The sequence below is a fragment of the Leptonychotes weddellii genome, chromosome 7 (genome assembly GCF_054177405.1).
Source record: "Leptonychotes weddellii isolate Sample4059 chromosome 7, ASM5417740v2, whole genome shotgun sequence".
Taxonomy (NCBI): domain Eukaryota; kingdom Metazoa; phylum Chordata; class Mammalia; order Carnivora; family Phocidae; genus Leptonychotes; species Leptonychotes weddellii.
This window is the reverse complement of record NC_138375.1, coordinates 96,247,718-96,260,630: the sequence shown is the minus strand read 5'-3', so window position 1 is coordinate 96,260,630 and position 12,913 is coordinate 96,247,718. Positions and strand designations below refer to the sequence as shown.

At 39.2% G+C, this 12,913-nt stretch overlaps 1 protein-coding gene across 2 annotated transcripts in view; it reads left to right on the top strand.

Moving 5' to 3' along the window:
* The window catches only part of NLN (neurolysin), a 93,588-nt gene that overhangs the window by 30,692 nt on the left and 49,983 nt on the right, over positions 1-12,913 (top strand). For both annotated transcript variants that reach the window (XM_081825694.1, XM_081825695.1), the window contains 2 exons: positions 7,981-8,240; positions 11,849-11,997. In XM_081825694.1, coding sequence (XP_081681820.1) covers positions 7,981-8,240; positions 11,849-11,997 — 409 coding nt within the window. The remainder of the gene's footprint in view (positions 1-7,980; positions 8,241-11,848; positions 11,998-12,913) is intronic.

Genomic DNA, 12,913 nt, shown 5'->3' with positions numbered 1-12,913 from the left:
TGGGTTAGCCTAGTGATGGGTATTGAGGAGGGCACATTCTGCATGGAGCACTGGGTGTTCTGCACAAACAATGAATCACGGAACACTTCATCTAAAATTAATGATGTAATGTATGGGGATTAACATAAGAATAAAAAAATTTTTTAAAAAAATGGGCTTTTGCATGCAGATCTAAGTTTAAATCCCAGCTCCACACCTGCTTTGTGATCTTGACACTTTACTCTCCATGTGCCATACAAGTAGGTTATTAATATGTGCTCTTGGCTTCTTGGGAGGATTAAATAAGAAAAATCATGTAAACTCTTGATATAATGCCAGCACATTAGCAGGCTCTTAATAAATAGTGGGAGTGATGATGACACTTATCAGTCATATATGTGGCAAGTTTCTAGCTTCAGAGCCTAGATGATGAGTAAACTGGGAGTAGGCATTCATGAGAAAGATCAAATTTTGAACATGTTACATTTGAGATGTCTTCAGGTCTGGAGCTCTAGCTAGGCATCTGGCTGGAATCATGGGAGACACCAACTTTTTTCAGTGGATACGGGAAGAGAAGCCAACAAAGGAGACGGAAAATAAATGGTCAGAAAAGTGGAAGAAGGACTAAGAAAGAGTAAAAGTGAGCTTTGCCAGGGAACTTTTAGTGAAATAATGTAGACGAATTAGTGATTAAGACAAGGAAGTGGAGACAGTAAGTGGAAAATTTGCAGGACGCGAAAATTGAAGACCATAAGTTGGAAGACACCTCTTTCTTTAAAACTAAGAGAAAAAACACGGGAATGGGTAGAGGTTCAAGAGATTATCATACTTAATTGTATTCCCTGTAAACTCAGTAGTCAAGCTAGAAGGATTTTTCTGGACATCAGTTCTGCTAAAGAACAGCAAAAGTAATAATCTTGGCTAAGACTCTGAGTCTCTGTTTACTGGTAAAAGGTGACTTATTCTAAGGCATGTAATTCTATAACATTCTGTTCATGGAACAGGTCTATCCTAAGCCAAATTAAAAGGTCCTTAAATGGGGGCGCCTGAGTGGCTCAGTCGGTTAAACATCTGCCTTCAGCTCAGGTCATGATCCCAGGGTCCTCAGCGAGGAGCCTGCTTCTCCCTCTGCCCCTCCCCCTGCTCATGCTCTCTCTCTCTCGCTCTCACTCTGTCTCAAAATAAATAAAGTCTTTTAAAAAATAAAGTCTTTAAAAAAATAAAATACAAAAATAAAAAGTCCTTACATGAAAAAGCTGTTGCCTAGACCACTAGTAACTCAAATACCAGATGCTTACCTTTGTTAGAGAGCTCTAAGTACCCAAACTGGAGGGCTCAGTAACGATTGAGTACTAATCCTGAATTTGTTCCTCCAATTCAGCAGTCGATTCAGAAGAAAAATTATTAGCAACATTCAGGATGCTTGAGTCCAATGCCTGCTGTCTTCCTGTCTGCACCATCTTCTCTAATTGCAGATCAGAGCTTTATATAATGCTCCACAGAGGCTGAATACTCTCAAATGGAACTACTTGTATATTGGACATGTAGATAATAGAAGAAAAGTATTAAATAACCTTAAGTGGAATTTTTTGGGTAAGCCTGTCACTGTTAAAGTATACATGTACCACAAACAATGTTAGGTTCAGGGTCTACATGTATCACTAAAACCCAGTCTCTGCTCAAGGTCTCTTGGACACACAACCAAGTCAATAGGTGATTACTCTTCAGTGTAAGTGCTTTGGTCATTGGACATGTAGAGTACTACTGGTTAACAGAGGAACAGTTCCTAAAACAGCTGAAGATAGTCAAAAAAGGCTTCCTGGAGAAGGTGAAGTTTGAGCTGAGATCGAAAACATAATTCCAGTCTGGGAGCATTACAGTCCTCAGTAGCCGCTTAAAACATTAGTTCTAAAGTCAATACTAGGACTGTTTGCCAGGTGTTTTAAAGAATTGGGGAAGTTTCGGGCGCCTGGGTGGCTCAGTTGGTTAAGCGACTGCCTTCGGCTCAGGTCATGATCCTGGAGTCCTGGGATCGAGTCCCGCATCGGGCTCCCTGCTCGGCAGGGAGTCTGCTTCGTCCTCTGACCCTATCCCCTCTCATGTGTTCTCTCTCTCTCAAATAAATAAATAAAATCTTTAAAAAAAAAAAAAAAAGAATTGGGGAAGTTTCAGGAAATGCTATGCCACCACTTCAGAGAAAGGATGAGGACATGGATAAAGTGTAAATTTTGGGGAATAGAAGTTAGGACATTTTGCAGAATGATCTTCACTCTAGTCCTGGTTCTAATAAAACACATTTCCCTGCATGGATATTTATTTGTGACATTGAAAGAAGATAGTGTTGCTGCAGTGTTTTAGCCACATCAGTCCCATCTCAGGTACAAAATGAGCATCTACTGTGTGCTCAGCAGTGTGCAGTGTGATAGGGTTGGGGATTTTGAAAAAAGGTATGTACAGTGGTTATTGTGCTTGGGAAAGCCCTAGTCTAATTTAGAGTACGAGTCAAGCCAATTGAACAGGTGGATGATAGTAATTTAAATGCCTAAAATGAATGACATAAGTAAAAGGCGATAGAAGCTCAGATTTGGATGAACAGGAATGGTCAAAGAAGCCCTGATGGCAGGAAATGGAGGCCTTTAAACTATGCTTCAGAAGAATATGAATCCAATAAGTCAGAGCATTTCTGAAAGTACATTCCATAAAATGTTTTGCAAAAATTTTAAAACAGTAATTAACTCAGAATAATTGTAGCATGCTCATTTTTCCTAATGAAATTCTGCAACCTGGTGATCTCGTTCAAAATCTGTGCCACTTGTTTTTTGTTTTTGTTTTTGCCAAGCCTTATTTGTTTTTTGGACACAGGACACAGCAGCCCTAACAAATGCACCTTCCTGTCAATTCCATTATAGTATGCTGTATTATTTCTTGGGTAGAAGTTTCAGAGTTTTGTGTTGAAAAGTGCTTTAAAGAGAGAAGAGACAATGAAGAAGGTATGGATGGTACAGAAATAATAGAGCCTGGAAGTTTATAGAAAGAAAAACAGACAAACTAGTGTTTAATTACACAGTAGAAACCTCAGCTTTAATCTAGAGTCTCATTTTCAAATAATTACATGTAATAACTCCTGTAGAGAAGACAGAATCATGCTGCGTTGCCTGCTTTCGACTTTGGTACTTTGTAGTTGCAAAAAGTTACCAGAAAAAGCCTCACCAGAGTCTCAAGGGTACAATCACATTTGCTAGAGTGATTGCAGGTGCACTGGTTCTCCCACAGAGGTGCAGTTCTCCAGGGCTACGGAGTCGCTGAAGGGGAAGAAAAGATAAATGTACCAGCATCTGAAGCGTTGAATGAGCTTGAAATCATAACAAAGGGGAATAGGGATAATCCAGCAAAATGACGAAGGAAGAGGAAAAGCAGAGACGAGGCAGATAGAAAAATTCTTAATAGATCAAAATGTTTTAGTTAGAAGTAGGAGGGAATCCTTTTGTCTCCTTTCCTTTGGTAACAAGAATTATAAATCCTGAAAGAGATTAAAACAGAATCCCAGAAAGTTAGGAAAAGTATAAGGTAAAAAATATATAATGTGTTCTTTTGACGCATAAAATTATGGTTTCTAACTTCTGTTCCTTTCTTTTTATCCCTTCTGTATTCAGGGAATAGTATCACTTCAAGGAAGGGGTAGTTTTTCATTAATTGCAACGGAAACCGTACAAGGGTGATTATATCTTTTCAGCCAGGGTGGAGGTGCTCATATCTTTACCAGTTACAATGAGTTAAAATCACGTATGCTGTGATCAAACACTCAACCTTTAGATAAATATTAGGAAATAAAGGAAAACTAGTGGAGGTTTATCTTATCAATAAATGTCTGAAGTAATTTTCTCTTAAAGGTGTTTAACAGTGGGGTGCCTGGGTGGCTCAGTTGGTTAAGCGGCTGCCTTCGGCTCAGGTCGTGATCCCAGAACCCTGGGATCAAGCCCCTTGTTGGGCTCCCTGCTCAGCGGGGAGCCCACTTCTCCCTCTCCCTCTGCCTGCCACTCCCTCTGCTTGTGCTTTCTCTCTGACAAATAAAATCTTTAAAAAAAAAGTGTTTAACAATAATGAAAATTTATCTGTAATAATTGGTTTGTACTTGGAAGAGTCGAGAAAAGAACAGGGGGTGAAGCTGCAGAAGTGCTATGCTTCAGTCATCAGTCCACTTGCTGGTCATTACATCAGCAATCCCATGACCAGCCTCTTCACTCTTACTGGAACTTCCTTGGAAAGCCGGTCAGTCATGGTCATGGCTGACTCCTCCTTGCGGCCTCAGCTCTGTGTTTCCATGAAGGATTATGGAAATAATTATTTTGGATATTTTCAGCCAACTCCACACACAACTTTTCATCCATATTATTTTCAGCCACCACCAAGCATTTAAGACCTTCCAGTCATCCGTTATTTCTTGTTGTGACCTTCATACTTGTGTGTGTGTGTGTGTTCATTCCTTTATCAGTTTTCATTCCTGTATCAGTTAGGATCCTCTATGAAGTAAATAACATGAAACTGTCTTCAAACTGGCTTAAACATAACTGGAAAGTAGCTCTAGGTCAGGTTTCAGAATTAACTGATACAGGGGCTCAGGGATATCAGTAAATACTTGCTTTCCTTCCTATTCTTCTATTCACAGTGTTTGTTTCATCCTAAGTCAGGTTCTCCTCTTTTTCCTAAGGTGGATACCAGCTGCTGTCCAGGACATAAGCTTGCTCGCTTACACACATTGGGAACAGGAGTTCTGAGGGTAAAGACAGCTACCTTCACAGATCATGGACTGGGGCGGGGAGTTGGTGGTGCATGGGTACCGGGAAGAAAAATGTATACATACTTAGTTAGACAGAAGCAGCGAATGGCTGGACAACCAACACCTATCTAGCTATCTATTCTACTCTTAGACTTCTCCCTCATTTTTTCTGGAACCCTTGTCCCATAATAAACAAACTCCTCCACTTTTTTATACTCTCCGGATTGTCTTTTCTTCTATTAACCTTTACTGGAATCCATTCAACCCTGGGGAAAATATTTTCTCTACATCCCTTTTTCTTCCACACCCCATATAGCACAAAGTAAGGAGGAAAGACTGCATCTTCTTTGTTCCCCAGCTCCTGCCTTGCCCCCAGTTATGTACCCAGGTGAACACTTCTTCGCCATTGTATGAAAACGCCTTTGAGGCTTACAGTCTTGTTTTATCATTCTACGTCCTGCTCACGATGTCCTCCACCAACTACCTGGTTGGTCTTCTCCAGTCTTTGAAGACTTTGGTTTCTGGCTCAGTCTTCCTTTCTATTCCCAGGCTCAGCTCTCAAGCTGCTGACTCTATGTGTTCACATAGATTTTTTTTTTTTTTTAAGATTTTTTTTTATTTATTTGATACAGAGGGAGCACAAGCAGGGGGAGTGGCAGGCAGAGGGAGAGGGAGAAGCAGACTCCCCGCAGAGCAGGGAGCCCCATGCAAGGCTCGATCCCAGTACCCTGGGATCGTGACCTGAGCCGAAGGCAGCCGCTTAACCGACTGAGCCACCCAGGGGCCCCTCACATAGACAGTTTATCCAGTACTAGATGGTCGGTCATTTGTACTCTTCCACCTCATTTATATCAACCACCCACTTCTGGGAAAAATGTCCTGGGTCTTGTCAGACTGCTTAACCTTTGAATTCTTAAATTCAAACCCATACTTTTTTACTATAACCTAAGTACTCCCACTTTACCTGTTTTATTTTACTGAGGCTGTAGTCTCTCTTAGCTGAAATATATCCAGCTCTAGAGAATTGCTTAGATGCACTCTCCAGTTCTTTACCTTCTTCCTCCCCCTCAATCATAGGATTCTGACTTCCACCACTACCATCCCACTGACACTGCTCTTGCCAGAGCCATCAGGGACATTCCTGCTGCTAAATTTAACAGACTCTTCCATCTTTTTTGAGATTTGTACATTTGGCACTTAATGCACTCCTTCCCTTTTTCTATGCATACTTTTCACAACTTCCTAAATCCATTCTGGCTTGTTTCCTTCTACCTCAATGACTAAATTAGAGTTAAGGCTCGGTTGTTCTGTTCTTATTCTGCAAACTCCCTTGGGCCAGTTCAACCAGCCCTATAACTCCAATTATCATCTAATATTAATGAATTCCACTTACATGTGCTGCAGCCACTTCAAACTTGGCAAGTCCAAAATTGAATTTCTCCTTTTCCCCACAAAGAGCCTCCTTCTGAATTTCCTAGTTTAGTGATGGTACCACCACCATCTATCCATCTGGTTTCAAGACAGAATCCTGGACAACATCCTTGACTCTCTCTCCCCCCACCCACACCTAAACCAAGTACCACGTCATATTGATTCTATGCTCCTTGTACCCTCTGGAAAATCTTCCTAGAAAACTTCCTTCTGTGGTCTTTCAGAGTTCCCTCTGTTTATCCCTGTCATAGTGCTCATCTCAATATAGTATAATAGTTCATTTATCAATTCATTTCTCCACTATATTACAATAGCAGGGTCCTACTCAATTTGCCTGTTTCTTTTTGATGACTGTCACAATGACCAGACAGTATATGCTCATAAGTATCTGTTAAGTGAATGACCTTAGATAAGTCACTTAGCCTCTCTGAGCCTCAACTGCATCATCTATTAAAAGGGAATAATGTGCTGCTTACCACATAAGGTTGTTTTGGGGTCTTATAAGATAATAGGAATGAAGTTTAGCATAGTAGTTAAGAGTGTGGGTTCTGGATCTCTACTATGTTTTTAATCCTAGCTCCCACCATATTACCAACCGTGTGACCTTGGACAAGTTACTTAACTTTCCTGTGTTTTAGTTTCCTCTTTGGTAAAATGAGAATAACCATATTATCTGCCTCATAGTTTTATTGTGAGGACTGAGTGAATAAATGGAAAGCCTTTAGTACAGTACCTAAACACCCAACAAATGTTAGCTATTAATTATATTTTTATTTATAGGCTCTAAAATTATACTACATAGTATATATTACATATATACACATGTATGGCATCAATTATTTAAATTTTACGGAGGTGAAAGCTTGGTATCATACACTTAATCTCTTTTTCCTTTTATCTTTTAGAATAACATCGTAGCAATACCGGAGTTTATTTCCCAAGTCTTAAATTCAAATTGCCATAGTTGATTTACATGAAATTTTTGTAAAAAAAAATCTTTACATTGTTGTTCATTATAAAAAGAGCATTTTGAAAATGTTTCCTTGCTGAATCCCAAAATATTTTTTGAGTCTGTTACATTGTAGGTGGATGTTACCACAGAAAAACATTTAAAACATTTATTTCTTTTTAATTTTTATTTTTTTTAAAGATTTTATTTTTGTAAGTAATCTCTACACACAACATGGGGCTTGAACTTAGAACCCCAAGATCAAGAGTCACGTGCTCTACCAACTTGGCCAACCAGGCATCCCAGCACAGGAAAAACATTTAAGTAAGAAAGATTACTGGTTTAGGACGCCTGGGTGGCTCAGTTGGTTAAGCGACTGCCTTCGGCTCAGGTCATGATCCTGGAGTCCCGGGATCGAGTTCCGCATCATGCTCCCTGCTCAGTGGGGAGTCTGCTTCTCCCTCTGACCCTCCCCCCTCTCCTGCTCTCTCTTTCTCATTCTCTCTCTCAAATATATAAATAAAATCTTTAAAAAAAAAAAAGAAATATTACTGGTTTAATTTGTAAAGGACAATATTATGTCTTTGACACCTAACTTTATTTCTCAACATGATTTAATTACATAACCAATTCATTGTTTGGTAAGTACTAATTCCATTAAATCGCCATTCAAGGAGGAAAAAAAATACAAAGGCATTTAGTTTTGTGCTTATGTGTTCACCTGAAAGAAATTTGCTCAATTTTATGAAAAAGTTCTTTTTCATTTGATTAGATAATACGCATTTGTGTATTGACTTTGGACCAACAAGTGCTTAATTTTTATTCTTTTTCTGATTCTTTTTAGAGTTGGTGGTTCCAGGATTTTATTCAGAATGACTTTAGGAAGAAAAGTGATGTCTCCTCTTCAGGCAATGTCTTCCTATACTGTGGCTGGCAGAAATGTTTTAAGATGGGATCTTTCACCAGAGCAAATTAAAACAAGAACTGAGGAGCTCATCGTGCAGACCAAACAGGTGTACGATGCTATTGGAATGCTTGATGTTGAGGAAGTAACTTATGAGAACTGTTTGCAGGCACTGGCAGATGTAGAAGTGAAGTATATAGGTGAGTAGGATGCAGAAATACCTCAATATTTCATTTTGTAGGCCTCATAACCCATCTTATGCATTCTGTTTGGGCAGTCCATTTTCCAATTTTACAAGACATTGATTTTTCCATAATCAATTAATTGCCTAGAATTGAATTAAATAAGATTAAAATGTTTTTATTATGTTGGCAGAGGTGCTACAAAATTTACCTTCTCGATACAACTGCTTTCTAGAGAGTATTTTGACATAATACATCAAAACTCTTAAGAAGTTCATATCCTAGCCCTGCAATTCCGCATCTAGGCATTTAATCTAAGGAAATAATCAGGTACAGGAAAAATTGTGTATAAATTCATGTTTGAACAGGTACTCTGTCATAGCAAAAGCTTGGAAACAACCCCTGGGTGCCAACCAGTACAAAGGCCAAATAATGATACATTCAGCCTCTGCAACACTATGTAGCCATTCAGATCATGTTAAGGAACAGTATTTAATAACTTTTTTAAAAAATCACAGAGAAGGAAACCAGAAGAAAATACACAGATTTTAATAATAGCTAATTTCTTGAGTATTAGGTTTACAGTTGATTTTTAAAAATTTATTCTCTCTGCTTTTCTCTATTTTCCATATTTCCTACACTTAAAATATATTATCTTTGTAATATAAATATTAGGCCCTTTGAGTTAAAAGGAATGAAGATTCACGTGAGTTGCCCCTAAGGGTTAGGTGTACTCTGGAGTGTAATTATGACTAAGCAACCTTGGCCATGTATCCAGGCTTTGTAAGAACATAGGTTATCTGTAGAATTGGATATCATAAACATTTGTATGTATTCTGGAATTTGGAAGGTTGTCCAGAATCCTGCACAGCCCTAGTGACGTAGTCCTCTCTTTACCCCCATCAGCCCCTCATCACCAAGAGTTCCCTTCCCTATGTCCCACCATAATAGGGACTCTCTTACCTCTTCTGTTTCATTTTCTGCCTCTTACCACCACCTGCTTCACTCTGATTAATAGCCACTAAATCTGGCTAAAAGTCTTGAGTTTAAACTGCTGAATAAAAAAGACCTGGTTGGTCTCATTAGTCAAAGTCAGAGGGATGGATGGGGCGCCTGGGTGGCTCAGTCCGTTGGGTGTCTGCCTTCAGCTCAGGTCATGATCCCAGGATCCTGGGATCGAGCCCCGCATCCGGCTCCCTGCTCAGCGGGAAGCCTGTTTCTCCCTCTCCCACTCTCCCTGCTTATGCTCTCTCTCTCTCTCTCTCTCTCTGTGTCAAATAAATAAATAAAATTTAAAAAAAAAAAAAAAGTCAGAGGGATGGAATTGGTCCCCATTTGGCAGAGTTTTCCCAGAAGGCAGCTCCATGTGTATCTCCCTCCCTGTATGTGGTTTTGTCCTTCGTTCAGAGTGTCAGTTCTTCAGTCACATATGGCCAAGATGGTATGCCAGCCTGGTGACTTATACATTTAACAAATATAGAAATCAGTGGGGAAAAAACAAAATATTTTTAAAAATTATCTTAAATTCTGCTACTTCCCCAATAATACATCTTTTTTTTTTTAAAAGATTTTATTCATTTATTTGACAGAGAGACAGCAAGAGCGGGAACACAAGCAGGGGGAGTGGGAGAGGGAGAAGCAGGCTCCCCGCCGAGCAGGGAGCCCAATGTGGGGCTCGATCCCAGGACCCCAGGATCATGACCTGAGCCGAAGGCAGATGCTTAATGAGTGAGCCATCCAGGCGCCCCCCCCAATAATACATCTTTTGAATATACTTTTAGTTGTTTGGTATTCTTGCTATCCCGTAAGTTTAGCTTTTTGAGTTAATCATAAAAATTTTTGAGTTTAGGAGTAGCTTTTTTTCAAAAGACTAACTTTCTCTTATCAGTATATATTCTCAGTTCGATCTGCCTCCTGCAATGGCTGTTAAAACCTCATTTGTCTAGCGTCAGGTACTGTTTATAGTTTGGCAGTAAGAACGTAAGTCTGGTTCAGGTCTTTGTGGCAAAGTAAGGAAGGAAATGGTTTGTTTAAGAATATGTTTCCAATTTTAGGCTCCTGCATTTTGTTGTCCTCATTTTAGCTCTGGAGCAATTTTGATTTTTTTCTTAATATCTTCTTGAGCTAATTTTAAAAAGTAAACAAATTGTAACTATATAGTTAACTCTATCAAACAAGTGCGTATATGAATGAAATTTTAATTCTGTTCCATTCTTTCTTTAATCAAGAGACATAAAAGTGCATATTTTACATGAAATCCTTAAAGAATAATTATTTAACTTGATTTTTAAAACTATATCTTATGAATTTATTCAGATATTTGAGGCAACTTTTTATAGCTTTATTTGTAGCAATGTTTTAAGAGGACTGACATAAGTGAGGTAGCTTGTTTAACTGGACAATTTCTTGGTGTGTTCTACCCTCTACCGTATATCACATGTGGAAGTTTTACCTCTTTAGAATACCTTCTAAGTACTAAAGATAACAACCCTGTATTCACTGTCACAGCATAGCCGCAATCATCCCTACAAACCATACTCATTTTTTTCCTGTAAGATCGTTATTTTACTGACATCAGATTTTTGCCCAATTAAAGTCAAAATACAAATGTATGAAAAACCCAAGAAACAATTCTAATATGTGAAAATTAGAGCAGACTGCGTTACCACCATCATGTAACAGGAGTAGCCCCAATATTGAGCTGCTTACTGGATGTGTCCACTGAGATTTCTGGGAATCTTCTGTAACTGTATGGAACTTTTTTATGCTTGTATGAATGTTTGCATTTGGGGGAGAGTTTTTGATGTGATTCTCTAAGGAATCTGTAGTAAAGGTTAAGAATTTCTATTCTAAACAAACCCCCTCCCACTAAATTGGTCTGCCTTTTTCTTTTAAAGATTTTATTTATTCGACAGAGAGAGACACAGTGAGAGGGAACACAAGCAGGGGGAGTGGGAGAGGGAGAAGCAGGCTTCCTGCTGAGCAGGGAGCCCGATGCGGGGCTCGATCCCAGGACCCTGGGATCATGACCTGAGCCGAAGGCAGACGCTTAATGACTGAGCCACGCAGGTGCCCCTCGTCTGCCTTTTTCTAAAACATCTCTGTCTCTTCCAGTCCCCACGCCTTTTCTAGTCTCTCCTTCTCCAATCCTCTCCTGAGATCTTCCTCTTACCCTGCCCATACTAAGGTCCAGCCTTCCCCATAAGGCATTACATAGTGCTCCAGTTCTTAGTACTGCTGTGTTTGAGTTACTATCCCATTCATTGACACGTAAGCTGCTCTGTCCTGTATTCTTCTTTATCTTTTCACAAACTATTCTGTACTCCCACATCCCAGACTATAAAATGCATCACTATGAGAACTGTCTTTATCCTTCTGCATTCCCAGTTAATAAATTAAACCCTAAACATACTTTGATAAGTGCTCAGTGTACACCCTTATTGTCCCTAATAATGCCACTGCCACAGCCAAGTCCTGCATTAGATGCTGTTTCTTGATAGCCTTAGGAACCTTTACAGAAAGTATAAAATGAAAAACTTAATTTGAGATAATCATTCATCTAGGTAGGAGGTATTTTTCTTAGTGCTGATTTGATGAGTCCTTATGGTTTTTTCCTCTCTTGACAGTGGAACGAACCATGCTAGACTTTCCCCAGCACGTCTCCTCTGACAAAGATGTACGGGCAGCAAGTACAGAAGCAGACAAAAGACTTTCTCGTTTTGATATTGAGATGAGCATGAGAGAAGATATATTTCTGAGAATTGTACATTTACAGGTAAATGACATTATAAATCCCTTTAAAGATTTATTTATTTGAGAGAGAGAGAGAGCATGCACATGTGCATGCAAAAGGGGGGGTGGGGTCAGAGAGGGAGAGAGAGAATCTCAAGCAGATTCCCTGCTGAGTGCAGAGCCCTTCATGGGGCTCGATCTCACGATTCTGAGATCATGACCTGAGCCAAAATCAAGAGTCAGAGGCTTAACTGACTGAGCCACCCAGGCACCCTAACATTATAAATCCCTTTAAAAGAAAAATGAAATCTACAGTAAAAAAATAAAAATCTTTGACCAACAGTAAGAAGTATTTGAAAATTTCTGGATTTTGTTTCTAATTATTATATTAATGGGCATAGCATAGCTTTATATATATATATATATTTTTTTAGTGTTATATATTGTTATACCACATAGGTTTATGTTGAATTGCCAGTTATATTCACTTAACACTGAAGACCAAGTGTAAAAAAAGTATACATCTATAATCTAAGGATTTTTAACCATCATGAAGGTAATGGTTCAATGTAAAAACCTCTTAGAATTTTCAAAATGTTGGGCGCCTGGGTGGCTCAGTTGGTTAAGCGACTGCCTTCGGCTCAGGTCATGATCCTGGAGTCCCTGGATCGAGTCCCGCATCAGGCTCCCTGCTCGGCGGGGAGCCTGCTTCTCCCTCTCCCACTCCCCCCTGCTTGTGTTCCCTCTCTCGCTGTGTCTTTCTCTGTCAAATAAATAAATAAAATCTTTAAAAAAAAAAAAAAAGAATTTTCAAAATGTTGAAAGGTTTATATTAGATCAGGTCAACTGCAAGCAAATGGAATTGTGAGTTGTTTATCTGCAAATATCATGTGGTTTTGGCCATGATACTGATGAGCTAACTGTTGATGCTACACACCAGTCATTCCTGTACATTTTTC